General features: G+C 46.9%; 2 protein-coding genes across 4 annotated transcripts in view; one reads left to right on the forward strand and one right to left on the reverse strand.

Annotated features, from left to right (window-relative positions):
* Nucleotides 1-26527, reverse strand: part of LOC122397983 — a 150944-nt gene that overhangs the window by 7730 nt on the left and 116687 nt on the right. For all 3 annotated transcript variants that reach the window (XM_043397523.1, XM_043397524.1, XM_043397521.1), the window contains 2 exons: nt 21537-21606; nt 1995-2144 (listed from right to left, as the gene is read on the reverse strand). In XM_043397523.1, the coding sequence (XP_043253458.1) occupies nt 1995-2144; nt 21537-21606 (220 nt within the window). The remainder of the gene's footprint in view (nt 1-1994; nt 2145-21536; nt 21607-26527) is intronic.
* Nucleotides 22314-26527, forward strand: part of LOC122397982 (DNA (cytosine-5)-methyltransferase 3B-like) — a 107061-nt gene continuing 102847 nt past the window's right edge. Inside the window, exon 1 of the mRNA XM_043397520.1 lies at nt 22314-22888. The gene's annotated coding sequence lies outside the window, so the exon portion shown is untranslated. The remainder of the gene's footprint in view (nt 22889-26527) is intronic.

The following is a 26527-nucleotide window of genomic DNA, read 5'->3' on the forward strand; positions in this document are numbered from 1 at the left end:
GAATCGAGGCTCTGTTGTTCGTCGTCAAACTTCTCGGTGCTGGCAAACATCCAGACGAAGTAAGTAAACCAACGTTTATCGATACATGCTCGTTGTTGCTTGCATTTTCGTCCAGTGAATCTTATCTCGCGTTCTACATCGGTTTATTTTATTCCGTTCTTTGCGTTCGTTCGTCGAGTCGGAATCTCCGAACGCCGGCTTACAAAAGGTACAATTTCGTTAGATTTCTATTTATTAACGACTGTCTCGCGTGTAGTTACGAGCGATCGGTTCTCGAACACGTTGATAAAGGCCTGTCGCGTAACGAAGCGAACGTTTTTTCGCGAACGACGCGTGAGAATGAAAATTGCTCGCTGTCCGCCGTCAAGGACGCAATTTCGTTGTATCTCATTTCGGTTGCGAGGGACCAAATCAATCAGCCTCCATCGTCTCGACGAGACAGCATCGTCTTCGACCAGACGAAAATGCACGCGACGGATGAACTGTATTTTAGAACGGGAGGATTATTTTTATCGTCGCGGATTAACACGAATAAAGACAAAATGAAAAATTTAATAAGGGAAGAAACGAATATATCTAGAAATAACTGTAGACTTGCACCGTCGATCCGCGATCTCCATTATTGTTTTGACATATTTTTCTTTGTTTATAACGTTTACTGAAACTCCAGTCGATCAACAAATATTATCTTTTGCGATAGAATGGACGTCGAAAGCGTCGAAAACTTGGCGATTTTTCTGTCGTGAAGTTCGTTGTAACGTAATGTTCGGTGCCGGAAGTGGCTGGTTTTTGTCGTCCATGTGTGCCCGGTATGTTCAATGTCGTGCACGCATTAGAAAGATGATCGGGGGGCTTAGCGACAAGATCGTGCTTATGTCTGGCTCGACGAAAGCTTGAAAATTCGTTCGGAAAATTAATCACCGATATTATACGAATATAACGAGAAATCGAATGTTATTTGCGTCCTTTAATTAATAGCCGAGCGTACCGCGTTTCGACGCTTTTTATATTTCGAAAACGCGAGATAATTGTGCAATTTTAGTTTAAACGCGTTAGACTGTGACCCACACGAAGAAACTTCAAAGGGGAGCCACTCTTTTAATGTTTCGTGCGTTTAATCGAAAATGTTTTCATCCGATTTTTTTCCACTTTGTGCCGAGCGATCAGCTTCTTTCGTTATTCCAGTTCCTCTCGTTTGAAATTTTTGAAAACGTTCAACGTTCCTCGCGTTAATCTAACCTTTCTGCTATTAAATTAAATGTCCTCGTTTTTGAAATAGCACCGAAACGTAATACAAAGTAGAAAATGTCAAGCATCGAATTGAAATAGAACCTCGAAAATTGAAAATCTGTAGATTATACAGAAAGCCATAAATCACTGAAATAACGCTGTTTTAAAATCGGAAAAATCCCAACAATTAACAAATTAAAATTTCAGGGAACATCTTAATAGTTAATATTTTCGCAAATTACATTGCTTATACTATCCATCAAATTTCGTCTGGATTAGACAAAAATAGGAGTTACAGAGAAATCACAAACACACCGATTTTAAAAATTTTTTAAATTCGATTCCTGGATTCATTACTTTGTGCTTTAGTGAATTTTATTTTCAAGAGACGCTGGAAACATCTCAAGTAAAATATTCTTAATATCATTTAGTACCGCAACGTCCTTCGACATCAATTAGAGACATCACTTTGACCTCCCACATAGTCACATTCAGACACACTTTATCAATATTTGCATTCTAAACTGGACCAATAATAAATGCTTTATGTCGACTGATTTCAAGATAGATTGATAAATTAGTCAATAACAAATATTCTTATATTCAAATATAACCGTGCAATATTCAATTTTAGAATTTAGATATTTGTTCAAAAGTGTGTGTTGAACAGTTGCTTTTGCTGTATAATTTGTCCTAAATTGTTTTAAAAGCAGTTACGAACGGGTTAAAGGAAACTCTTTATCGGTGTGTTATCGTCTACTGACCTTCTTTTATTTCTTTCCTCGTGAGATCGGCGCTGCCTTTGGTGGCGCGAGCCACCATATTTGTGAAACCGATACCGAAGCGCAACAGCTTGTAATCGTCATCCGCCGTCAGTGGTTCGGGTGTCAGTCCGCTCAGGTGTAAACACTTCCCTGAAAAAGTCATTTTAATTGCACGTTAGAAACGCCGAAAGAACCCGGAGTCACGCTTTTTCCCCGATGCTCGCGGGAAACGCGCCAAGAATCTTTGCCGTTTAAGTTCGACCGATATCCATGGGGGACGCGGGGGCGGGGAGGGTGGAATTTCAATGGGTCTGGGTCAAACGTTGTCGCCAAACTGTCTGGAAGTTCCGACTTGGTTTCATAAACTCGCGACGATAAATCGGTCGTCGGCGAAAGAAAATGGAAAGCGTAACTCGGCGTTACGCGGAGTTATGGATGTTGGTAAACTTGAAAGAATCGTGTATTCTACAATAATAGGAAACCACTTTTCTTTAAGAATTCCTGTACGTTTCTATTTCCACGTACGCTGATTCTCTGTTGAACATTTTTCAAAGTTGCTTCCACGTTGTTGAATTGTACAATCGAATACAATTGATATAATAAGCACACACCATCGAAGCATCGAATAGTTTCTGTTGTTTACATAAATTATTCGAACAAATATTGAGGGAGGAAGGAGGGGGGACAATCTAAGACGAGTACGAAAGAAAATATGTGGGCAACTTTATCCTTTGCTAAAATAAAGGAAAATTTACGGAGAAAATTTTGCGGGATTTCGTCGCGATAAATTATCGCGGGAACATATAGTAGCTCTGCAGGATTAGCCACTTACTGCATAGTTTTTTTTGTTTATATCGTTTGACGAGGAAGATATTTATTTAAAGGTGTGAAAAATCCACTGGAATTAATATTAGAAACAGATAAATCGGCGATAGGGGATCGCACGGGATCAGTCAACAATTAAATATAATATGGATGTTGGCGAACATAATGAGTCCGTTTCGAACGATCAATCTTACAAACAAAAATAAAAGCGATACGGAGTGAATATTTAACGACGTATCGGCCACGTTTCAGTCTTCATCACGTCCAAATCTATTAGCATCCGTATTTTAAAAATGGGCCAGTCCACCCCCGATTGACATCCAATATTTTTTGCATACAGAAAATTGAATATCGTCGGTCCCCGTAGACTATCACGCGTTAATTAATATTTTAACAATGTTAACGTAACAAAAAAAGACAGAAACGAATTAGCATCGTAATTGGACTATTAAGTGTTCGTTGTTGATGCTGAAAATTTTCTCGCAATTAAAGGAACAAATGGAACACGTGTTTGGCGGAAAAGTTTTCGTGCGACGAGAGACGAGGGGGGGGGGCGAAAACGATTCCTCCGTCGAATGAAACGTAAAGCGGCGGGAGCCGCGATAATTCGCGCATTATTTGTATCGTTAAGAGCTCGAGCCGCGGTACAGAGAAGGAAAATGCTTTTCCCGTCCTCTCTTAATTACCGTGCATTTTTGCTTTTCGAGCACTTTCCCGCGGAACAGCCGTTTTCACGCTTTGTGTCGTCGCGGCAATTTAGAGAAACTACTTGTCAGCGGGCGCGATTGTGCAGCAGGTGTTACAAAACGTGCGCCGTTCAAACGGATTAAATAGGTCTGGGTCAGGCTTGGTCGATTCTTTTTATTTTCCTCTCGGAAGTTTAGTCATAAATCGCGGCTTTTGCGCCCGGCCGTCCGCTTCCTCGCGGAAAATTATTGTCCCGGAGGCGGGAAATTTGTTTAGCGACCCCCCCTCCGCCCCCCTCCGCCCCTCACTCTTTGGATTTCCCGATCGATGGGACGACTCGCACCGATCCGCCTCGCCTCTTGTTATTAAGTTTCCTAGCGCGTATTTATCTCCGTTCCCGCTCGTAGAAATTATGTACCGTCCGGTAATCGACTTAAACGTTGACATCGCGAACGAACGTTTAAGTCGATAAATGGAATTACCATCGTTGCATTAAATCGAAAGGAATATACTATTTATCCTTCGACTCCGTTGCTCCGGCAGAATGGAAAGTGTTACGAATTATGCGCCCCGGTCTCGCGCCTCGGGCTTCTAACTTTATTTCCTCCGAAACATCCCCCGACATCCACCGTCCGCGACTATAAATAACATTTGAAATTAACGCGTGGACCGAACCGTAAAATGGAATTAAAATAGCGAAGTGGTTAAAAATTTTGGCGGGAACGGAACTTCTTAACATAACTTCGAACCCTTTTCGACGTACAATTTTAATTAGTCGAACGGTACGGTGGTAATAGAGTAATTTTTGCGTTTAATTATTTCATACTTTAGTCTTTACGACTACGGGTGGCAGTAACCGACTGCAAGTCAGCGTAAAAGGCAAAGCTATTATATTGTTGGAGTGATAAGGGTTAATTAAATCTACGGCGCAATTTGTCGAGCTACATAGTCGAGCGTTCCAGGGCGAAAGAAAGATCAGCCCCGAGTTAAAGGGGTGTGTGGCACCATCAGTCAGTAGAATACAAACACGAAGGCTGACTAGAACGTCTGACCTAATACGGACTCGACCTCCTACGATCTTCCTTCTACTCGTGCTCAAAGAAATAAAACATTCCAAAGTATAATTACTGAATTTACCGCCACGGAGCAACGGTCCTGGCCCAGTCACGGGGGATTACCCTTTTGCAGAGCGTTTCGTAATTCGCGGTACGACGTTGCGATTCCGAAACACTCGCGTCCCCGTTTCGTTCGTCACGGTAAATCGGTGATACGTGGCCGGGACGCGGAACGGCAAAGAAACCGGAAGACCGGGGGTATAAAGAACGTGGTAACGTCGGGCGAGGGGGGGTGAGGGTGGCTGGTGGAGGAGGAAACGGGACGTCGCGAGCGGAAGAGAGACGCGGGGGTCTGCGGTCGCGAAATTACAGACGTCGCCGAAGTATATCCCGCGAGCGTTTAACCCCGGCAGCGGCAGATAGAGATTTATGACGCGGCCTCGGAAATTCTCTCCCTCTTGTCCTCCCCGGTCTCTCGCCTCCTCTCGCACCACCGACCTACAGCCGCACCACACGACCTTGGAGAACTTCGGAACAAAGTTAAACGCTCGCGTCTGCCGCGGCCGGTCGGAACACGCTTTCCCCGCGAGCGGAACGTTTGGTTCGTTCGCTCTTCAAGTCAACGTGGTTGGCACGGGAGCACGGAACGCTGGAGAAGGGGGGGGGGGTGGGAAAAAAAAACGATAGAAGGTAGGAAAACGAGAGGGAAACCCCTCGCCCCTGCGCCCCTCTCTTGGGTCGTGGCTCGAGAAAAACTTCCTGTTCGATGGCCTCTGGCGCGCGTTTACACGCACGCGGAGGATCCGTCCCGTCGACGAGACCCCCCTTCGAACAAGACTAACGGCCGATCGAACAAACTTTATCGAAGCGAAACGCGACCCTTCCCTGTCGTTCACGACGCTAACCTAACCCAACTTGACTTCCCTCGACCTTTCCGCGTTACCTACGTCACCGGCGGGTCTTTTCCGCAAGAAGTCCAACCCCCCGGAGAAGTCTCGTGTTTTCATTTTTTACCCCGCGAACAAGACGAAGGTATTAGTCGACGTTTCCAGCCACGAAAATTGAAGAAAAGCCACGTCGGACGACTACCCGGTATCCCCCGATTCAGGATTTCTCCAACTTCACCCTCGTCGAAGGAACATTTTCAGCGGAATTTTGTTGCGGTTGTGTTCTGGGTTCTTTTTAAAATTGGCAAACTCGTGTTGGATATCTTCTATTTATTTTATAGCATTCGCGGAATTCTTAGTAAATCTTTCCAAGTAAAAAGTGTTGCAGTTGTAATAGTTCCAGGAAGAATGTAGTTCAAAGGGGCATCGAAAGTTCCAAGATCTTGAATGCCACTTTTGACCAGAAATGTATTTTTGATGAAGTTCTCCCAGGCAACTTATTTTTCAATTGCTTTATGAAAAAACGTGGTCTCGAAGCGTATACAAAAATGCTGTCTTTAATATTAATATCTTCTCAGAAACCTACGATCCAGCCCTTTAATGGTTGATACTAGTAAAAGTCACTTTTCAAAATTAAATGGCCACTTCAGCAAGTAACAGTTTTAATAACACGTTCACAGTCCATTGACCCATATTTGAATCAGCATGCTCTCTACTCAAACGTTCCCTGACCCATATGTACAGCGTGAATGCGAGTTAGAAAGTTACGTTAAAATTTTGTCGTTTATGTGTAAGCAATAATCGGGGAATAATGCCAGACGATGGAAATTGCGTTTTCTATCTCGTCAATGGACTCGTATTACACGTTGTTTGCGTAAACACGACGCACTGGTGTAGGCCATACGTTGTCAATTGGGTTAGAATCGGGGTAGCCGAGCAGGTCATGCCAATAATTCGATACCGTGACTATTAAACTAGGCTCTTTTTCCAGGAAAAGTTTAAACGAAGTTACACTTCGTGTAAAAGAAGTATAGCTTTAACAAAGTGGCATAACTTTGTTTGAAAGTCGAACGAGAACCAGAAAAATGTAGATCTTTTCCTTCGAAGCGAAATTCTAATGGCGGTAACTGCCTACCAGGATCAATTAGACAAACGTTACACCGCTTTGCAACTAGTTCAATAATTCAGCGATTCAATATAATTCCTCTATCGCGGAGATATATTCTATGGAAGAAAAGGTGGACTTTCTTTACATGGCACGACGTCACTCAGGGACGTCCTTAATAACTTCACATAGTACGTCACTCTTTGCAAACAACTGCAGTGTGTGTAGTTGCCAGTGAACGTTCGCAGCGAATCCGAGAAGCGTTATTTTAAATTCCATCATTTTTCCCAGGGAACTCGGTAAGGATGTGTACGCGGAGTAGAAAATAAATCTCGTTTCCTTTTGTACTTATTTCACCCTAATCCTGCCGATGGGGGGGGGATGACTTTGGGTCACATGCCAAGTTTAAGTAACTGCGGGAGTCTAAGTAAATTTGGTAGTGAAATTTTATACGGGTCGTAACTTAAGACGAAAGCATTTTATAACTGCTTTGTAAGTTGCACATAAATGGGGGTGGATTTCGACTTTGGAACGTGATCACGTTGATGGTCAATATTTCAATGTTTAGAAGTTGACTGGGGTGAAATTAATATCGCTAAACAGTAAGTGGCTGAATCTTCAGAGCTTGTAAGAAAATATTTACGAATCCCGGAGAATTTTCTCACCGAAAATTATGGTGGTTAAACCTTTTCTGTCCCAATGATTCCACATCGCTACGTAAACTCTCGGTTATTCCGTTCGAAATGGTACTTTCGCTACAAATCTTTTATCGAGGTATTTAATTCGGGACAGAAAGGGTTGAGAAAGGTCCGAAAGCTCAACGGGGGGTGCTGTTTAAAAGAGTGCTCGAGACATGCCCAAGCAGATCGTTGTATTCGTTCCGGCAAATATACAATCTTTTCCAAACATACCTGGTGTTGCAGCGCAACAATTCCCACGAGCATTCCTGGTTTAGCACCGTGAAGGGAGGAGAGGGATGAATGCAAAAAGACACGAAAGCGCGAGCAAAGTCTAGTTCGGCGATCTTCGAGAGGGGGGCGGGAGGGGGAGAGAGGCGTGTTCGTAAATTCGTCCCGGCGCTTGGAAAGTTTCAAAGTCGAAAGAGTTTCGGTTTCCCCTGTCCGACCGACTTAACTCGTTTTACCGACTTTTAGACGTTCAGGCGCAACAGGACCCTCCGCGCCGTTACATTTTTCCTCGTGCTCGTGTTTCCACGTCCGCCGCGCCGGCATCGTCGTTGCCCTCAACGTTGGTACGCGAACAGAATTTATCGTCCGCCATATTTTTCGCGCGTCCTCGTAATTCAGCGTGCTCGTTGCTCGTTGCACCCCCCGGGGGGTGTTCACGCGCGTCCCGACGACGCGTTCACGAAACGCGGCGTGCGTCCCCGCGAAATTTGGAACGTTATCGGGAGCCTTCCAAGTCCCCGAAATCCTCGGTCGACCCAGATTTTTTCGTTCTTCCCGTCCGGTTCGTCTCTGAATGAACCGACTGGTTCCAGTTCGAGCTGCAGGGGATGCGAGGAGAGCCAGGTGAAAATCGATGCAACCGAGAGAGAGACCTGTGCGTGGGTACCGCGGGAGACCGCGCCTGGAAAATCAATTTTCAGGGTTTTCCAGGACGAAGTCCCGTTCACGGAGACCTAGGAAACAGTCGAGCGTGCACCCGCGAGTGCTCTCTTTTCTATCGCGTACGTACGTACGTACGTAGGCAACGACCGACAGGGCCATCCAACTGCCACAATTTGCGAGCGAGCACGTATTAACGCCGGGTAGACGCGTTTAACGACATTCTCCTAAGAATTCTAGCCGTGAGACCTTTTTTGCCGTACAGTCGCGGTAAAGATTCTCCGTGGTTCGCGCGATAGGCGTCCTTCACGTCGAATTCAAACGCGAGAGAGATCAAATGATCCTCCCCTGTTCTCCGTTTCGTTCAGTTTCGAAGAATATCGAAAAAAAAAAAAACAAAACTCATCGAGTGATCGTTTCGATCGCGAAAGTTGGCCCGGTCAGGGCGGCGAGGTCGTAGGTGGTGAAACGCCAACGCGAACACGGGGCTGGCCCGATCGACGTTGCTGGAAAAAAATCTTTCTGCCCCGGGAATCTCGAAAAAGATGGGGCACAAAATTCTAGGGGGTAACGAACGTGCACGGACTGTAAGCTGCTATCGAGCGGATAGGCGTGCGACAACCCCTTCCTGGCCCTCCCGTCCCCCTCGGCCAGCTCTAGTTCCCTTTTTCCTGCCCCTCTGGCCCCTCCTGTCTCCCCTTTGGACCGAGCAGCAGGCTGGCAGAAGGGTGGCCGGTGGGTGGAAAAGGGAGGAGGCAGAGGCTACACGCTTTCCCACACTCACCGACCAACCTCCCTTCGCCACCTGTACCCTTCGCCCATCTCGTTTCACCCTACCCAACCCCCCTCTGCAACCGTCTCTACCACCCCTCGGCTCTCCCTCCGTCCCGTTCCTCTTCTCTCTCTCGTCTCTCTTTTACCTAGCTCATTCTCGCTCTGCCTCACCCACACCCTCCGGCTCACCGCCCTCATCCTCGCCCTCTTCTCTTCGCCCGACACAGCCGCCACTCATTATAGTTCCCACCACTAGCAACCCCAACCTCCGCCACCTCCTTTCCCACCTCCGCCAGCATCGACAACCGTCAGGCTTGCATCCCTTTTCCACTCACGCACTTAGCTGGCTTCGCCAATCTTTTCGCAGGTCACTGCTACGATACCGTTCGACGCTGAATACTCCTTCTTCTTCTTCTTCCTCCTCCTCCTCCACCTTCACGTCTTCTCCACCTTCTTCTCCTTTTTCTTCGTCTACGTCGTTGTTTTTCTTTTCTATCCCTGATATTTTTTCGCGCTCGATGCCCGTCGAGAGAAATCGCGCCCGGAGTTCGTCAAATTTTTCCGCAAACTCGGACACGCGCCGGTTTTACTACCGCGAATACTTGGAGATTGTACTTCGCTGGATCGTCTATTGGCGGGAACGCCGGGTAACGTCATGGTTGCGGTAAAGTATTGCTCGAGCGTACGCGCGCGAATCGTTTCCACAATTTTATCGAAAACGCTCCGTACCGGAGAAAAACCCCTCGGTGATCCTCGAATCCGAATTTCGTCTGTTTTTTTTTATTTTTTTTGGGAGGGGGGAAAGGATTATTTTGCACGAACAGCATTGTTGTCTTGGAAATTCCCGTGGACGGAACGATGGATTTGTTTCTCGCTCAGGAGCATTCTTCGTAGCTCTTCGCGGTAGTAATGGTATTCGAAAACACGCGAGAACATTTGTTCGCCAGATTTATGCCGGGGATTGGAAAGGTTTTCGCGTTTCCAAGAACTGCTTTAACGCGCGAAAAAACTTCTTTTGGATTTCGGAGAAATTGTTTGGAGACCCTTTCTTTCTCGTAGATTACGATGTAATCTTTATTTATTATCCATGACGCCCCTGTGGAGGAGAATCTTAAGATTTAAGTCTAGTTCTCACGATAATATAATTATTTTATAGGCTACAAATTTATGGATGGTTTTCTTTCGCTTAATGTGGGACTTATTCCGAAGATAAATATACGAATTAATGGCGGGGTGAAACACGACAGAGGCAAACGCATCTAATCTTGCGTTAGTTCCTTCGGGGGTTGCGTTCTTTAATCCTTTTACGGTTTAGTCCGACAGAGACACGGACAAGGCGATGCCCTGAACTATTTAGTCTTCCCTCAGATATAGAACGATTCATTTCACGCGCGACGTTTTCTCCATTTAATGTGTTTTCATTATTCATAAATCTGGTCGAAAAATCATTCATCGACCGTTCCGTTATTTTAGACTCGTACCTCCCGTAACCGAGTTTGAATTATTTCCTCGCTCGTTCAACACACTCGTCTTACTTACCTAAATCTGTACAAGTCGCTACATTATTGATCACTATACATCTGCATATAAAACGATCGACACGTGTCGAAGGGATCAGTTCGATTCCCCTCGCATTCCGCTTTAAAGCGGAGCTTCTTAAATTATGGATACACTCGGAATTATTTAGGATCTCAGACAATTTTGATAAACGTATCATTATTTTAAAGTATCAGAATATTTTTATATTATTATGAATTAGTTAGGGTTAAGAAAAACTATAGTATAAATAATAATGTCGCCATCAAAGGAAGCCATTTTCGAGCATCCAAGTTTCGGTCAGGGTCGAAGCTGCGTTTCACGTAAGAAATTTATACCAAATTCGCTATGGGGAAAAACTAACGACTCGTATCTTTGCCTCGTCGATTCCTCCGCGATTTTTCTCGCGAGTCTATCGTTTCTTTTCGCCAAGCGAATGAATTCCAGCTCGCGGCCGGTCGGTGCGACGATATGCCAAGTTTTAGTCGTCTATTTTCATCGCGGCGGACGGGCTCGTACTTGCTTTATGTAATTCTCGTATTTTTGTCAGGCCCCTCGTCCACCGTCGAAAATAACGAACGCTCCCCGTTTCCCGTTGGCGCGACGCTGTCCCTGAAACCTGCACGCGAAAACTTCTCGCCCGCGAAATCGTCGATAATCGATGGACGAAAACAGAAGGGCGTCCCGACGCGAAAGTATCCTTTCGTTCCGCCGCGGAGGGAAAAGTTTCCCCGGGACGAAAACTTGGATCGAGTGCCAGGGCTCGAAGTACGTCGGTACGACCGTAGGATGTAGGACGCAATCTCGAGCAAGAGGAAGGAAGTCAAAACTCTAGTTTTCAAGTTAACAAGCAACAGCGAGTCGGGGAGTTCCTTGCTACTTTGCGACATCGACGGAAACCGCAGGGCCCCGGAAACCGGTCGACGTCGCGGATCGATTTGTGTAAATCGTACGCAATGATGGTTTCGAGGCGCGGGTTGCTCGCGAAACGATCGTCATTTGTTACATTATTAATTTTCGAGAGTGGATTAATTTTTCTACTGTTATCGTTGAACGCACAACAGCGTAGAAGCAAGCTCATTTCTCAACCAGACAACAGTTCTGATAACGTTCTACGCGTTCAACGTGCATCGTATTGCCTGCGTATTTAGCATATATTTCTTCGTGCTCGAGGGCTAAGAATTAAATTCGAATCACCGGGCTATTCATGAAATTTCGACGAGCGAGGAATCCGCTTAAATTTAATTTGTTGTTTTACAGACAAATGGGACAACGTCTTGCATTGTTGCGATAAACTTCTTACGTTGTAATGCGCAGCAATCGACCAATGATACGTCGACGAATCCTTTGTTAGCGTACCGCAAATTTCAAACTGTAGAAAAGCAACGGTTCCCGATACAAAGCGGGAAGCAAGCACGATTGGAAAACATTTACAATCGCATTAACCTACTGAAGACGGATGTAAATTTTCCGCGGTCGTCGCAGGAATTAAGTCCAAATCTCTTCAAACGATAACGAAACTGATATGAATAAATCGATCAATTGATTCGTACCGTATTACGCGAACAAAGAAAACGCTCATATAATATTGCGTAAAGACGATGGTCAAAGGCTGATTTCAAACCTGATCTTAAAGACGTAAACAATTAAACGAAAGATCGTATGATTTTGCTAGAAACGTTTTGCAAATGATAACAGGCTTACTCTCGGAGCGAACGGAGTAAAAATGTATCTGTTATTTGTCGATACGAGCCATGTTCATTGTTTCGAAACGGTACCGTAGGTTTGCAAATTGGTGGTATCGTCAAGTGGAACAACGTGCAACGTTTTTTTAAAGCTACGCCGCTGCACAAAATGTGAAATAGGCGAAGATGAATGCGCGAACAATTTAATTTCGAAACGAATAATCACGGCCGCGCGTAAGGAGAAAATTGATCCATTATTCTAAACGTTTAATACAGTTTCAAATATTTACACTTCTAAACGACTAACGGCCATCGACGCTTCGAATCGGGTACTTTGAAATCGATTTTATTTCACAAATGAAAAAGGGAAAATTCATAGATGTTGCGTTGCCTTTTTTCATTTCGTTGTTTCGCGTAAACCAAATTCGTCGAGCTCTGTCTCCGTTTCTTCTCTCGAATGATTTCAATGGGTCAAAGGCCATCGTGGAGAAGGTAAAAATGTCGCTGCGAGAGAAACGCGCTCGGTCTCGGGCGTGCTGTTCCTTTTGACGCGAACGTGTTTTTGATACCGACCATTGACATCGGGTCTCCTAATATCGCGAGAGGAACGAAAGAACGCTAACGTCGAGCAGCTGTCGCGAAACGGCTGGCAGTTACCCCGGTGCCAGGTCGCGAAATAGCCGCGCGGCGTGGCGCGTCAAACTTCGAACGGGCCATTGGAGCGAGTCGTATCCATCGGGGTCGGGGTCGGGGTCGTAGAGCGCGCGGGATTCGAGCAGCGCGAGTGCACCAAGAGGCCATATCACACAGTGTAAGTGTAACGGTGTTGCTGACAGTGATATATCGCCGAAATTTCAAACAGCAGAAAAATAGGTACGATCGGAAAATACCTCGAAATTTTAACCCCTTAACACGCTGTGTTTCGATCTTACAATCTGGAATGTACAAGTTGTGAGTTAAGACAAGAAGTTTGGAATGCGCATTGCAGATGTACTTGAAATATTGCAAAGAGTTCCTAGACCCTTTTCCACCCTTAGGAACAGTGGTGTACGGTGGCAAAGTGGGACCACCTATTTTGGTATCGTATAATGTATAAAAAAGAACTATATTGTGCAAAGACTAGGTTCAGTCAAAGGTGTAGCCATCGAGGTTGAGGTCGGGGTCGCGGAGCCCCGCAGGGTAGGAGAAGCGCGAGAACCAAGAGAACAGTTGACAATGATATATTGCTAAAAGTCTAGTTAATACACCGTAAATTTCCAACCTGTAGAAGAAGCAACGTTTCGCGAGCCGGATAAAAAGCACGATTGAAAAACATTAATTACAATCCCATTAACCTACCGAAGTTGGATTCTAATTCCTCGCGATTGTCTTAGAAATCAACTCCAAATCCCTTTAAATTTCCAATCCCTTTAAATAAATCGATCGTTCGATTCGTGACCCCTTCGTTAGGTGAGAAGGTATTTTATAATCGTTAGAAAGTCTCGGTACGAGCATTAAACGTATTAATAAACTCAGTATGCAAACACTGGAAGCTCGCGGAACGTTAGTCGATGCCATCTTGAATTATACAAATCTTAATGGCCAAGTAAATTATCCGTCTGTCCCCGAGCTAATTAAAGTTCGCGTTTCTTCTAGGCACCCCCTAACGGCTTCCTTATTTGGAATTAAGTATTTTAGGACCAATCTTCGCAATGAATCTTATTACAAGAATTTGTGTTAATGGAAACTGCTTAAGTTCATTGATTCTTTCGCGCCCGGTTTTGCTTTCTTTGAAGACTCGGTTTTTGCGTCCATTCATAATGTATGAAGATAATATTGCTTCAGCCGTTACCTTTTTCAGATGCCAACTGGTAATTACATTAGACGAGGTCGCGCGAGTTAAAACGTATTAACCCCCTAAACTTTTCCTTTTTTTCCTACAATTTTTGTTTTTGAGAATAAATGAATCGATCGATTAAGACTGGGAGCGAATAACGGCTAGAAGTGCATTTACTTCTTGTTACACTTTATTGCCCTGTTTCCGTTGATAACGCCGTTAGCTTACTGCTGAAGTTTCGACTTAAGTACTCCAAAGCCAGAGTCACTCAAAATCTAGTTGCGTCTCAGACAATATTTCCCGGGTCAGTATCTTACTAATCAGCTCACCAACATTACCTGGGCTAAACGACGATCACGATTCTTCGTTCGATTACGAAACTTTGACCAAACGGTAGCGATTCGTATTTGTTCGTTTACGAATATAAATAAAATCCCCCACCACAGATATTATCACGTTTGTAAATTAAATATTGATTTACTTAAAATGCTCCGAATAAGGCCGTCCCGAGCGGAGAACGTTCGGATTCGTTAATTACACGTCCGCAGGCTGTTGCTACGACGGAATATTATTTAACCACGGGCACTTCGAGTTCGTAATTACGAATAATAATATTTGTTCGAGGAACTATCAAGAATCCAAGTATATATTATGATAAACAGCGAAATATTGCGCGAAAGCGAGAAGAACGGGCAAAGGCGTACCCGTCGAGGTCGGGGTCAGGGGTTACGGAGCGCGCTGGGTCTGAGCAGCGCCAGAACGAAGACAGCCGCGTCGCCGTCGAGTCCTCGAGGATCCAAGAGGCGCGGCCACGAAAAGTTTTCCCCGGTCACGTTCAACTTTCGCGCCGTTCGAAAAACCCCGCCGCTCGAATTGGGTCACCGACCGCGACCCTCCTACGCCGCCAGTATTCTCGATTACACCCCTGCGGCCGTCCTTTCGCGTCGCCACCACCGACACCAAACTTTTTTTTTTCGTTCTTTTCTTTTCACCCTCTTCTTGCGAACAATGCCGTCTCGAGCCCTCGTGTCTTGCGCTGCTCGCGTTGCGCGCCAACTCCGATCGACCACGCTCCTTTCGCGAGCCGTGTTCGTCGACCGCGACTCACGGGGATCCCTGAAACTTTTCCGTTCGACCGATTGATTTTCACGCCGCAAAAGGGCCTCGAAAGGCCGCGAGAAGGCTTCCTCGCCGCTGTGCGGGACACGATTTCCCGAAACCGGGACGCCAAGTTGGCGAATTAGGTCGCCGACCGGGGTCTCCGCGGCCGGTTACGCTCGGAGGGAAAAGTTTTGGAAGTTCGGACCAAAGCCAGAAACGGTCGACGGTTTCTCGAACGCGTAACGAGAGTACCGCGGCGAATCTCGTCTTTCCCACCTGGTAGAAGAAACTAGTCCGGGTCGACGGGACGCCGTTCCCCGGCGTGTTAGCGGCGATCGATGATCGAGCGACGCGATGACTCGGTCTCGTGCGAACGCACCTCGATCGATTGTTGGCTGTGGCTTTGCTCCTTGGTCGTGGCACCTTTGTTCCGCGGGGAAACACGCGCGAGGAGCGTCGCGACTGGCGACGGTCGACGACGATTACTCGCGGCACCGTCGTCGGGCACTCGAGGCGGAATCGACGCCGTGCACACCGCCGGCGTCGCGTTACTTGGCGAGAGCAACTCTGGACGCGAGTAGACTTCCGGGGTCGAGTTCGACGCGCGCGTTTTCCGAGCGGCGCGTTCGAGCAGACCGCCGCGAGACTCGATCACTGGGCCGGATTCGCGTTTCGCCGATCGAACCGGCCGAACCCGACGTTGAATTTTTCGGCGTTTGCTGCCTTTAGGCCCGCTGCTACGTTTCTCCCTCCCACCCTGGGGCTTAAATTGACCCGTCCTTCTCGATCCACCCACCCTCATCCCCCTGCGGCCCACTCTAACCGCCCCTTTTCCTGCTCTCCATAGCTGGCTGACGCCTCTCGCCCCGCCGACCGCCGTCACCACCCCCGTACCCGCGCCTCTCACGCCGCCGGTTGCCACAGCTTCCAACCTTTTTACCCCGTACTACCCTGCTTCCGCCTCCCTCCTCCTCCTCCGCCTCCTCTTCAACCCGCGGTCCCTCCCCCGAGCCACCTCCTTTCACCCCCTTTTTATCCTGCTCTCCCTCACGCGCACCACTCATTATAGTTCCTCCCTCCACTACAACCGTCCTCCCTCACCCCTTTACTCCTCTTCGCAGTCCGACTCAACCCGCTTCGTATCCCATCCCTCCCCCAACCCCCCTTTTACTCCCTTCTACACGCCACCACCCTCCACCCCATCCTCCACTGCTCTACCGCAACCCCGGGAAAACCCTGGAAAATCCAGCAGCGCACACCTAACTTCACCCTGTATGTACCTTGCTTGTGTGTGGATCGCGTGCTCGCCAGCGCGCACGGTTATAACGCGCGGGTGTAAGTTGCATACGCGCGCCCGTGGTACGGGTAAGTGCACGGCCGCGGGCGTCAAGTACCGGTGCTCCGGCCTCGTGTGCTGCTAACAGAGCCTCGGGACCGAACTATGACAACCTGAGAGGCCCGGTACGCGAAATTTGATCGTTGTTATCCCTCAGGATCGATCGACTTTCTGTGTACGTTCGACCAGAACGAGAAACAGCGAGACCGAACCACGGACCAAAACGAGTTACGGGGACCGCAAACAACCACGATTCGTCCCTATGATAATTTCTACAACTATGCTAAGGGAGTCGCGTACGTATTGTTTGCTTTTCTCCTCCAACGCCGCGGAGCTTCGTCCAGTTATTTATTAACACTTTAATGGCCGCTAAGCGCGAAGACCGGTTCGATTCGCCGATCCCTAACTTTTAAATCGAACACTTTATAAATATTCAAATATTAACTCTACATAGTTTCATCGATACTCGTCGTTCTCGTAAATATCGCTAACGGTATCTTTCTATATTTCTTCATCCTCGAAATCTTCGATTCGATTAACTATCGATGGATTACTGCAATTAATTACACTATACGAGCACCTGAATGAACGTTGGTAAATTGAATATTTTCGAGAAATCTAACCACGCGTTACATCCACGAGTTTGAAGTTTTTACTCCCGGGAATATCAACCGATAAAAAACTATATTCGACACAGTCCATATTACGCTCACTCCGTAGTCTGCAGATTTATGGTAATACGAGCAAATATTTTCTATTAATCGTACGATAAATCCTCGAGTCGAATTTGGATACGACTGCCACCGATAGACCGTTCGAACGATAATTATAGCGAAACGTAGCGTTGTTGTAACCTGTACGGTCCTGCCATATTACTGTCATTGCAACTCGACGTACAACCGTCGTACAGTAAATCGTTACGTCCGTGGCTCCTAAGAGAGACCGTATACCTGTACGATTTTGGTCGCTACACCTGTTTGAGCGATAACTGTAAAGCGTGCCGGGGTTGTTACACAACTCATCGCACGGCTCCGCCTTGTTGGCAATACGACGCATCCATAAAACGGTACTTCGACGGTTCGATCGTGCCGCGGACTTGATGAACGACGGGTTTATAACGCGGTACGACTCTGCAGCGACCAATTCGAAAGCCTCCCCGTACGATCTCAGCTCCGCTATGGGAAACGTCGAAGCGTAAATATTTCTTCCGCGATAAAGCGTACACTTCCCTCGATCGATGTCGGTACAATAAATTCATCGATTAAAGTCCCAGACTCTGGAAACATTTAACGAGCATCGTGCGACGCCATTTTGTTGCAAAAGTAATGCCAGATTGTATTTGGATTAATTTTACTTTGGATTAATGTATCTTAGAAATTCCAAGATTATCAGCTGCTGACGGATGATATCGAGCCTTTTATCGAGGTAAGAATCCGTGCTTTTAACGAGGGACCAACTTTAATTCTGGCGGCGACGGACAGAGAGGTTTGTCTTTTAGAATTTCGTCTGTTTTGCAAAGCGTTTGAACGATCTGCGCGCACGCGCGCGCGCTCGAGCGATTCGTCCAGACGCTGATCGCTATCGTATTGGAAAGCGAGAGCACGAATCGCGTTGGATGGTTCGAGTTTCTCCGGCTAAGAGAAACTGGTTGCAAGACGTTTGGTTCCGTGACCAATTAAATCGTGTGCGAATTTGCACGCTTACGCCTCGTGCATTGTCAACCGGAAGACGCGATGGACATCGTCCTCGCGTTACGTGTCTTTAAACGAGAGCCCGGGTACCTGTTCCGGACAGTTACGACATATCAGCGTTATCCAATATCCACGATTAGTTACTTAAATAGCAGTTAATGGTGAACCTCGTCCATTATGAAGTTGCCCGTGGTGTAATAAAATCAATATTAGTATCAATTACCGAGTCTGAACTTAATTAGTCCGAATCGTTTCTGTCCCGGACGTGTCTATCGTTGCGATCTTGACCCTTTGTGGGGAACGTACGTGTACCTCGCGTGGCTGTTAAGATTCGTTTCTAACGATGTTCACGATGCGAGAGATATCCGTCGTTTTGTTTACGAAATACGATAGACCCTCGATTATCCGACTTGATATGATCGTGGTTGCATAATCGAGGGGGTCGGGAAATCGAGGGATTTTTCGCCGTTTTGGGGCAACAGGTACATCGCAAATAGATAGATTAGTATCCGATTTATGCGACCGTGATATACTTGTTGCAGTTTTTATCGCCGCTTCGGGTTAATTTATGACGGTTCTTGCTGTTAATGTTAGAAAGTCTCGTGTCAATAAATCCGTCGGTAACGATGCGCTGGAACGGATCGCTTGTTGATCGTAAAAAAGAGTACACGTCCGTAATACACGGTACCAATGTTTCGGTAAAAAAAAGTGGCCTTGCACGGTTCGCGTACAGACCGATTTTCGCTGAAACTTGTTCACCGTGTTTTCCCGCGGTCAGCACGGCGCAGCCTTCTCGGCGAGATAAATCGAATAGTCGGCCGATAGCGTATCGAATCGACTGGCGAAATTGACGCGCGTACTGGCGCCAAGACGCGCGCGAAACGCCACGCTTTAAAGATAGAACTTCGCCTCCGGTACGAAAGGAACCGAATCGTAACCAAGTAAAATATTCGACGCTCCCATCTCGTCGTTTAATATCATTTATAGCTCTTGCTCTCTGTATTACAAAAAATTTCAACAGACAAGATAACCGATAAAACCAACAGCAATTTTTAACGAATGGTTAAATTTTTATTCGATATATTTAATTTTATTACGCGTAACGGATAAACAGTTCGAAATTGTATTCTCGATACAAATTTAGCTTGTCTCTGGCGTTGTTTATGCCCGCGAAGAACGAACGATACGAACGGTCCGGGTACCGCGATAGCCGTTACGAACGAATTCGTAAATTCATGCACGAATGAAAATTTCGTAACCCATTTTTTTTGTTCGACCCGCGTCCCGGTAGGAGAAACCGCGCGAAAAAAGTTTGGCCGACGGAACGAATCTGAAATTTTGATTCGTCGTTCGCGAACTAAATTTGCCCGACACCGGCAAACGGCATACAATATACGGGCGTCTTTTATAATACTTTCGCAGAGTCTACGGAAGTCAGTCAAGATTGTATGCCGTTCGTCGACAATTCATTCGGACCGGAGCCGCGACGAGAACGAGAAGGAAAGACTGGCTCGCCTTCTTTCTCGAGTTTCTGAAGCTGTCTGAAGTACCGAGCTCGCGTACACACGGTTCGTGCATTGGTACGCGTCAGCTGCCACCGCCATTTTACCAGCCCCGGTATGGTAAATTCGTCATAACTCGTAGCTACGCGAGTTTAGCTTTGAACGGTACAGCGCATAATTAAAAATAATCCCGAAATAATTCCGGTCTGGTCTCATTTTCGAGTAATCCCGCCAATCCATCGATAATACTCGCACGAAGATATTAACGAAAAAAAAAACATTAAAGTATCTACTTCGAATTAACGACTATCCGATACGCGCTCGACGATCGCTTTGAAGTTCGGCCAATTGGGTTTTCTTTTCACAGTTGTCCGCTGCTCGAATCGACGGGGTATGATTCTTTTTGCATATACAGTAAATCCTTCCAATCGTGTCGCTATTTTCACCCTTCGTTGTGCCGTAAAATTCACGCGAGTTCCTAACACGTGCTCTGCCCATCGTTCGATCGGGGATTTTAAGTTTTAAAATGCAAAGCCTCTATTCGAAGATGGTTCCCTTCTCCAAAAATTTCCCAAATTCAACCGACTCCACCGAGATTCGATAACGTTCCACAATGAGCTTAAAGGGAGAAAGCCTCCCCGTTAAAATACACGTCGCCGTTACATCCACGTAACACACATCGGTACGCGTTAAAGAGTTAGCAACTTTCCCAATTTTGTCGCGAACGCGTACAAACGAGACACCGCCCCCCGCGACGATGGAAGATAACGAGCGATCGAATTTCATTATTCTCCCTTTCATCGTGTCACCGTCCGTTCGCGAGCCGGGGCGACACAATGAAAAGATTTACTGTACTCGGGGCGAAAGTTCGCGCACAGTCGGGCACCGGTGCTCGATCACGCGGTTTCGTTCCCGTCGTTGCGAACGCGTTAAAAATAAACGACGATCGTCGGTGACTCGGTCGATCGCGCGCGAGAGGGTTCAGGAGGATTAAAAAAAAATAAAAAACGGGGGAACGATCGTTTTTCGACGAGCTTCCGCGCTGGAATCGAGCGATTCGCGTTTCCAGCCGGTCGATCCGGATCCTCGCGGGGGAGCAGATTTCCCTCGAAAGCGTTCGAAATCGTCAAGACGCGTCGCGCAAGGGCCTCGAAAGGGCTTTCGCGCTCCCATTGTTCGAACGAGCGCAGCCAGTCCCGCCGTTTCACGATCGTAATCGCGTTTTTCAGCCGCTGATATCGGCGCGAGCGCGTAACTCGAACCGGGGGCGGAAAATAGGTCGAGGGAACGAGCCGCGTTCTTTCCGCGAGCCAATCGAACGTGCTTCGTCGATGCGTTCTCGTGAACTTTTTTTTTTTCTCTCTCTCTCTCTTCTCCCACCATCCCCCGCCGGAACGAAACTTCATCGCGTTCATCGACGACTCCTCGAGCGACGCTCGACGTCGCTCGTCGCTTTGCGTCGGTTTAATTAACTGGCTCCGGGAGATTGCCGCCCCACGAGTACGTACGCCGACTGGAAATCGCGCGAATATGAACCGATGGCTCGATATTCCGAACACGGATCCGCGTGAAAGAAACTTATTGGAAGAATCGGCGAGTGCGAACGGTGCCCCGTGTGTTCGAAAATATGGGCTACGGAATCGATGGAAACCGATTCTCGCGGAAAAAAATGTTTGCGAAGAACGCGGCGTTCAACCCGGCAATGTTTAATTTATTAACCACACGACGCAGCCGATCGGAGTGTGCTCGGTTCACGCGTATTCTATTTGATGCAATAACCGGTGGAATAAATATCGAAAACATTGGGAATTTTTGACCAACGAGTAATTTCATCCTAGGTTTTCCAAAGACCGTGTTTAACAAAATAAACCACGGCTCGCGAACGCCTGCGTTCTTCGTTCATGTTTTAAACACGATATACACGTTATATACTGTACGATAACTATAATTAAAAAAATATTTTATGCGACTCACAGAAGTGGTTCCCTGGCCCTGCGTAGTGGTGGCCCTTGTATGCTGCGAAGAGTCCAGGATTGATTCCAATCTGCGACAAAAACGAGGCGCGTTAGTAGACGCGTCGGAGAGCTCGATCGAGTTTCGTACCTTTCCTCGATGTTTGTTCGAATTATTACGTAAAGGCTAGAAACATTCAACACTTCGGTACACTTATTATTTAACAATACCCTCGACGTCGGTGTCGTTCAAAAGTTCGCCAGCATAAATAAAGCAAAAGGAAATAGGCACCAGCGACTACGAGCGCGGTCCAGGAAAGCATACGTAATGCCGAAGCTCTTAATTCAGTTTCATCGTCGTTCATCGATTTATTCCCCGCGCGGAACGCCTCTCGACTTCAATCTCGCAGAAATTATTACGCGGCAGGCTTATTTCCAACCAGTTTCCGTGCCCCGTCGATAGGGTTATTGTCTTGGCAACTTTGCTCGACGGACGTACTTCCGTTCGATCACGTGGAATCGTCGGATGAATTCAATCTCCCCGCGCCGTCGAAGACCTTTTCGCGAATCGAGAACTTCGATTCTGTCGTTTACGATGCGAGCGCGGGATAATTCGAAAAGAATCGCCGGGGAAATTCCTGACCCCGAGGAGACGGAAGCGCGACTTCTCCGTCGACGACTAGATAATCGAAGGAATCTATGAATGTAAAATACCGCAGAGAGGGGGGAGAGGGGGGGGGGCGTATATATACGTACATCGCGAACGTTGCTTTTCGCAGTTCCTTACGGTGAATTCCTTTCCCGACACGGTACACGCGTACGGATTTCACGTGCACGGTTCTTACCCGCGATTATGCAACGCGGTAGACACAGGTGTGGTAGTACCTGTTGCGCAACCACATTATCTTCGCTCCTCGCTTCGTCGGTTGGACAATTAATAACGACAAAGTCCAAGGATACGGGACAGGGACGCCGTTAGGCGCGCGTCCTCGGCGTCGCTGCAACTTTCGGCGCCCCGTTTCCGACACGGACGCCGCGCAATCGTCCGCAAAAAACACCCGCGGTTCCTCAGGCAACGCGTTATTTGTCAAAACTTTTTCCATAGGAAGTCCGTGCTCTTATTGCGCGAAAGCAGTCGCACCGTGGCTCGCCGTGGGTTACATTCCCGCTGCATTTTTAAAGAACTTCTTCGCCGAAGGTCACGCGAATCGACGGAGTGGTCTGCAATTAGCGATAATCGTTCGAACGCGCGTCTAATTGCCACTCGGAATATCATTTTTCTACCGCGGTTTTCGAACGAAGTCCGCGTCGAAGATGAGAACGAGGAAGTCAAGTTCGACGAAGTTGTGGTAGTTGGACGGAAACGTGATAAATGTAAGTTCAAACACAAATACTGAGGAAGCTCTATAATATTCGAATGATGTAGTCGGTAAACAAACAGGAATGATTCAGCCATCTCTTCCTATTAATAGCAGTGATCATCGAAGTTTTAGTAACTGTATAGTTTTCAGCTTTTTACAGCTTGTGTTGGTTAAAATTTTTTGGTCATTTTATAATAAAGTATATGTACAGAGCGAGACACCTAACGTATTCAGGGTGAACAACTGATTATATCTTGAACGAGGAGTCGTTACATGGAAGATTGTTAAGTTCTCGACGCAAACAGCAAGAAGGAAAGATCGAAACCTTCAAACTGTTCGGTTAATGGAATATGCGTGTATTTTTGTCGTTGTAAGAGTACTTGTAAATAATTTAGTGAAAAATAGGATATTCCATGAAGTTAACCTTGGCATCTACGAAGCGTCCGTGCTTGGAAAATAAAATTAATGCGCAGCCTAGTGACCCCCTCGAAATTATGCATTCCGTATATAGCAATTCGTCATACCGCTCATAATATACAAGCGTGAAATTAATTCAAGGTGAACGTGTTAGGCGCTTCAGTCTGTGCGTATCGTGTATTATTATTTTTTTTAATTATCGTACGTCTTTATTGCACACGCGTGTACGGGAGATGTGTATGAAGGATCAGTGACATTGAAGAAATGCTGTTTTTAAAAGTCACCCCAATTTTGAATCAATCACGGTAAACTTAACGATATTTGGTCTGTAAAGCTGGAACACAGACATCTTTTTACAAACGTAGGGGACAATATAAAGTTTGGAAATTATTGACTCGATCAATTTCAAAAAATTCCAGGGTACGAGTTAAAATTTGTTAGGGTGAATGGCGTCACGGAGGACATTGTCCCCATCGATTTCGTTGGTACGATTTCTGCCCTCGCGAATGATAAGTAAGGAAAGAGAATCGTAGGGTGGCGGTTCTTGGTTGGGAATCGCGTTATATCGTTTGTCGCGTACGGGTGGTTGAGTCCTCTCCCCTCCGTACATAAAGTACGTATCGCATTAGCGCGTTAACGCCAATGCGTTAGCCGGTCGGCCGGCGTCGAATGGCGCTTCGGCCGGGATAAACGAGGATAAAATGACGGGGGATGGGCGCGAGGGTAGGGTGTGGAATTGTCGCCGATTGAAAACAACGCGCGTCGATGAGACTCGACCCGGCCAGGTCTGGGTTAGGGGGCCGGGGGTGGCTCCAGAGGTGACATGGGACGCGGAGGGCGCACGGGAGGGTTGAAATCGGGATTGTCCAGGGGTAGAGGGCCCCGACGAAGGCCGGCCGACACCGGTGTCCCGCTGCGTTCGATTACAACGGCGCCCGTAATAACCGAATTGCCCACGGCCCGTTAAAGCGTTTACACCGTTTGACGGATGATCGACCACGCTGACTACACGTTCCGCGTAATATATGAATATGAACCAGCCGCTAACGGACTCTCCCGTCACCGAGTCGTAATTCTGTCGTTGCGTTCCACCTTCCCTGCGACGCGATCGCGGGCAAATATTCCCTCCGCGGAGTCGCGTCTCCGGCCTTACGACGAAAGAAACATTCTGGAACGCAATTCTTTTTTCTGGGGTTCGTTGAAATCTTTGGCGCCGTTACGCTGAAATATTTTTCAATGCGTGTACATTAGGGCTCTGATCATCCAGAATGACCGAATAGACATTGGCTAACAAAAAAGTCACACGCATGCATCCAGGAGTGACATCGATACTAAACAGTTGGCAAATAAAGCGTAGGAATTTTATATATTTTACTTTTTATTAATAAATTGTATCACTACATTGCCCAAAAACGAATTTTTAAGAAAAATCGACATGAGATTTTTCGGCGAAAAAAAAAATTTCAAATCGTTTAAAAAAAATTATTTCTGGCCCCAAGACTCGATTACAATCATTTTTGGTGAATAGACATAACCCCGAATTCCTACGCACTTTCGAGAAAAAAATTCGAAGTACTGAAATTTTTCGGCGAAAAAAAAATTTTCAAATCGTTCTGAAAAAATTATTTTCAGCCACGGGGATTGATTACAGTCGTTTTTGGTGAACACACATGCCCGCGAAATCCTACGCATTTTCGAGAAAAAAATTCTTTTCTTCCGCCGAGGAGTATCTCCGTGGGAAGACTAAAGTTTGAAAAACGCGAGCAGAACGGGACATCCTCGAGCGATTTCTTGTCCCCCGGTGCTGTTCACTTCCTTGTCCCGCAGGGTCTCACGCGGCGTTCACGTACGATTGTGCATTTACGCGACACGCAATTATTTACAAAATTCTCTCGTCACCCAGAACGACGCGGTTCCGGCTGTTTGGCCGCGTTTCGTCTCGCCGTTACAAAGTCTCTACGCGAAAAGCAAACCGGACTACGGGCGCGCAGTGGGGGCCGTTCCAAGTTTCCCGGCGTGAAATAAAAGAACCCCGTCGACCGAGAAACGCGTCGCGGAATCGCTCGCGACGATGGATGCGTAACGATTTCGATCGGCACGGGTGTTGGGACGAAACGACGCGCCGCTGGTAGAAACGCGAGGGCGCACGGAGTTCGCGCTCGTTACCAACGTCAAGCGTGATAACCGAATTGGGTATGGACCATTAAAGCGATTACGACACCTGACGAACGCGCTACAAACGGCCATTTGTCGTCGTTACGTTCCTACCGTCTCGCTACCTTCGAGATGGATTTTCCTGCTAACTAGACGTCCGTTATGCCGACGGCTAATCGGATTAATCGTTCTCCGCTCGCGAAAAACGACGCGACGGAATCTCGCGGAAATTTACGGCTCGACGGAAGTCGATTAGGAACACGCGACACACGATATAAAGATGTTGTCGAATCCAGGCCTGCTCTCACCAAGACACCATTCGCTTCCATATGTATGTCTCAGGCTTCGAATCAACCCTTATCTAGTTCTTCTACCTGGAGTACATATTTCTTTGCTTTTCCTAGTTCTTCGTCACAGCGAATAAAATTAAAATCACTCGTTTGCGAAATACCTTCCAGATAAATCGATTTTCGGCGGGGATAAACACTATCCGGAGTTTACGTTACGGTACGAGGGTGGTTGAAATATAAACGAGTCTTTTCGCGCCGCGACAGTAAATATGGCCGTCGCTGTAGTCGACGCCTAACTGTTTATTCGTCGCGTCTGACATTGTTTGGCGTTGCGCGGGAACATCCGCGAGCGGTCGTTCGTCACTTATCACCGTGAGCGTGCAACAAGTACCAAGTTCGACCGCGCGACGAATCGTCATTAAATCGTCGGGCAAAGGAGTGCTTTCGTACCGATCGAAAATCTCGCTGAGACAGCAAGAAACTGCCCGCTAATGATACGTTATCGCCGTCCCGGGTATTCGAACGGCACAGATTTTGTCGCGAGGCCTGCGACCGCCGCGTACAATTTAACTCATGATCATCGATCACGCAGCGGTACGACGCCGGAGAAAATTGAACGCGTTCGCGAGTTTATTCATGGCGAACGACGAATCACGGCGCGTGAAATTACCGAAACGAGAAAAATTAGCTACGATAGTGTAGAAAATGTTGTAAGAGTAACGCGGCACGGGCACGGTCTGCCCGCAGATGGGACGATCTTTTAGAAAATCAACGATAACGAAATTGCTTCG

The sequence above is a fragment of the Colletes gigas genome, unplaced genomic scaffold (assembly GCF_013123115.1).
Source record: "Colletes gigas isolate AHSC1104 unplaced genomic scaffold, ASM1312311v1 Colletes_gigas_Sc00010, whole genome shotgun sequence".
Lineage (NCBI taxonomy): Eukaryota > Metazoa > Arthropoda > Insecta > Hymenoptera > Colletidae > Colletes > Colletes gigas.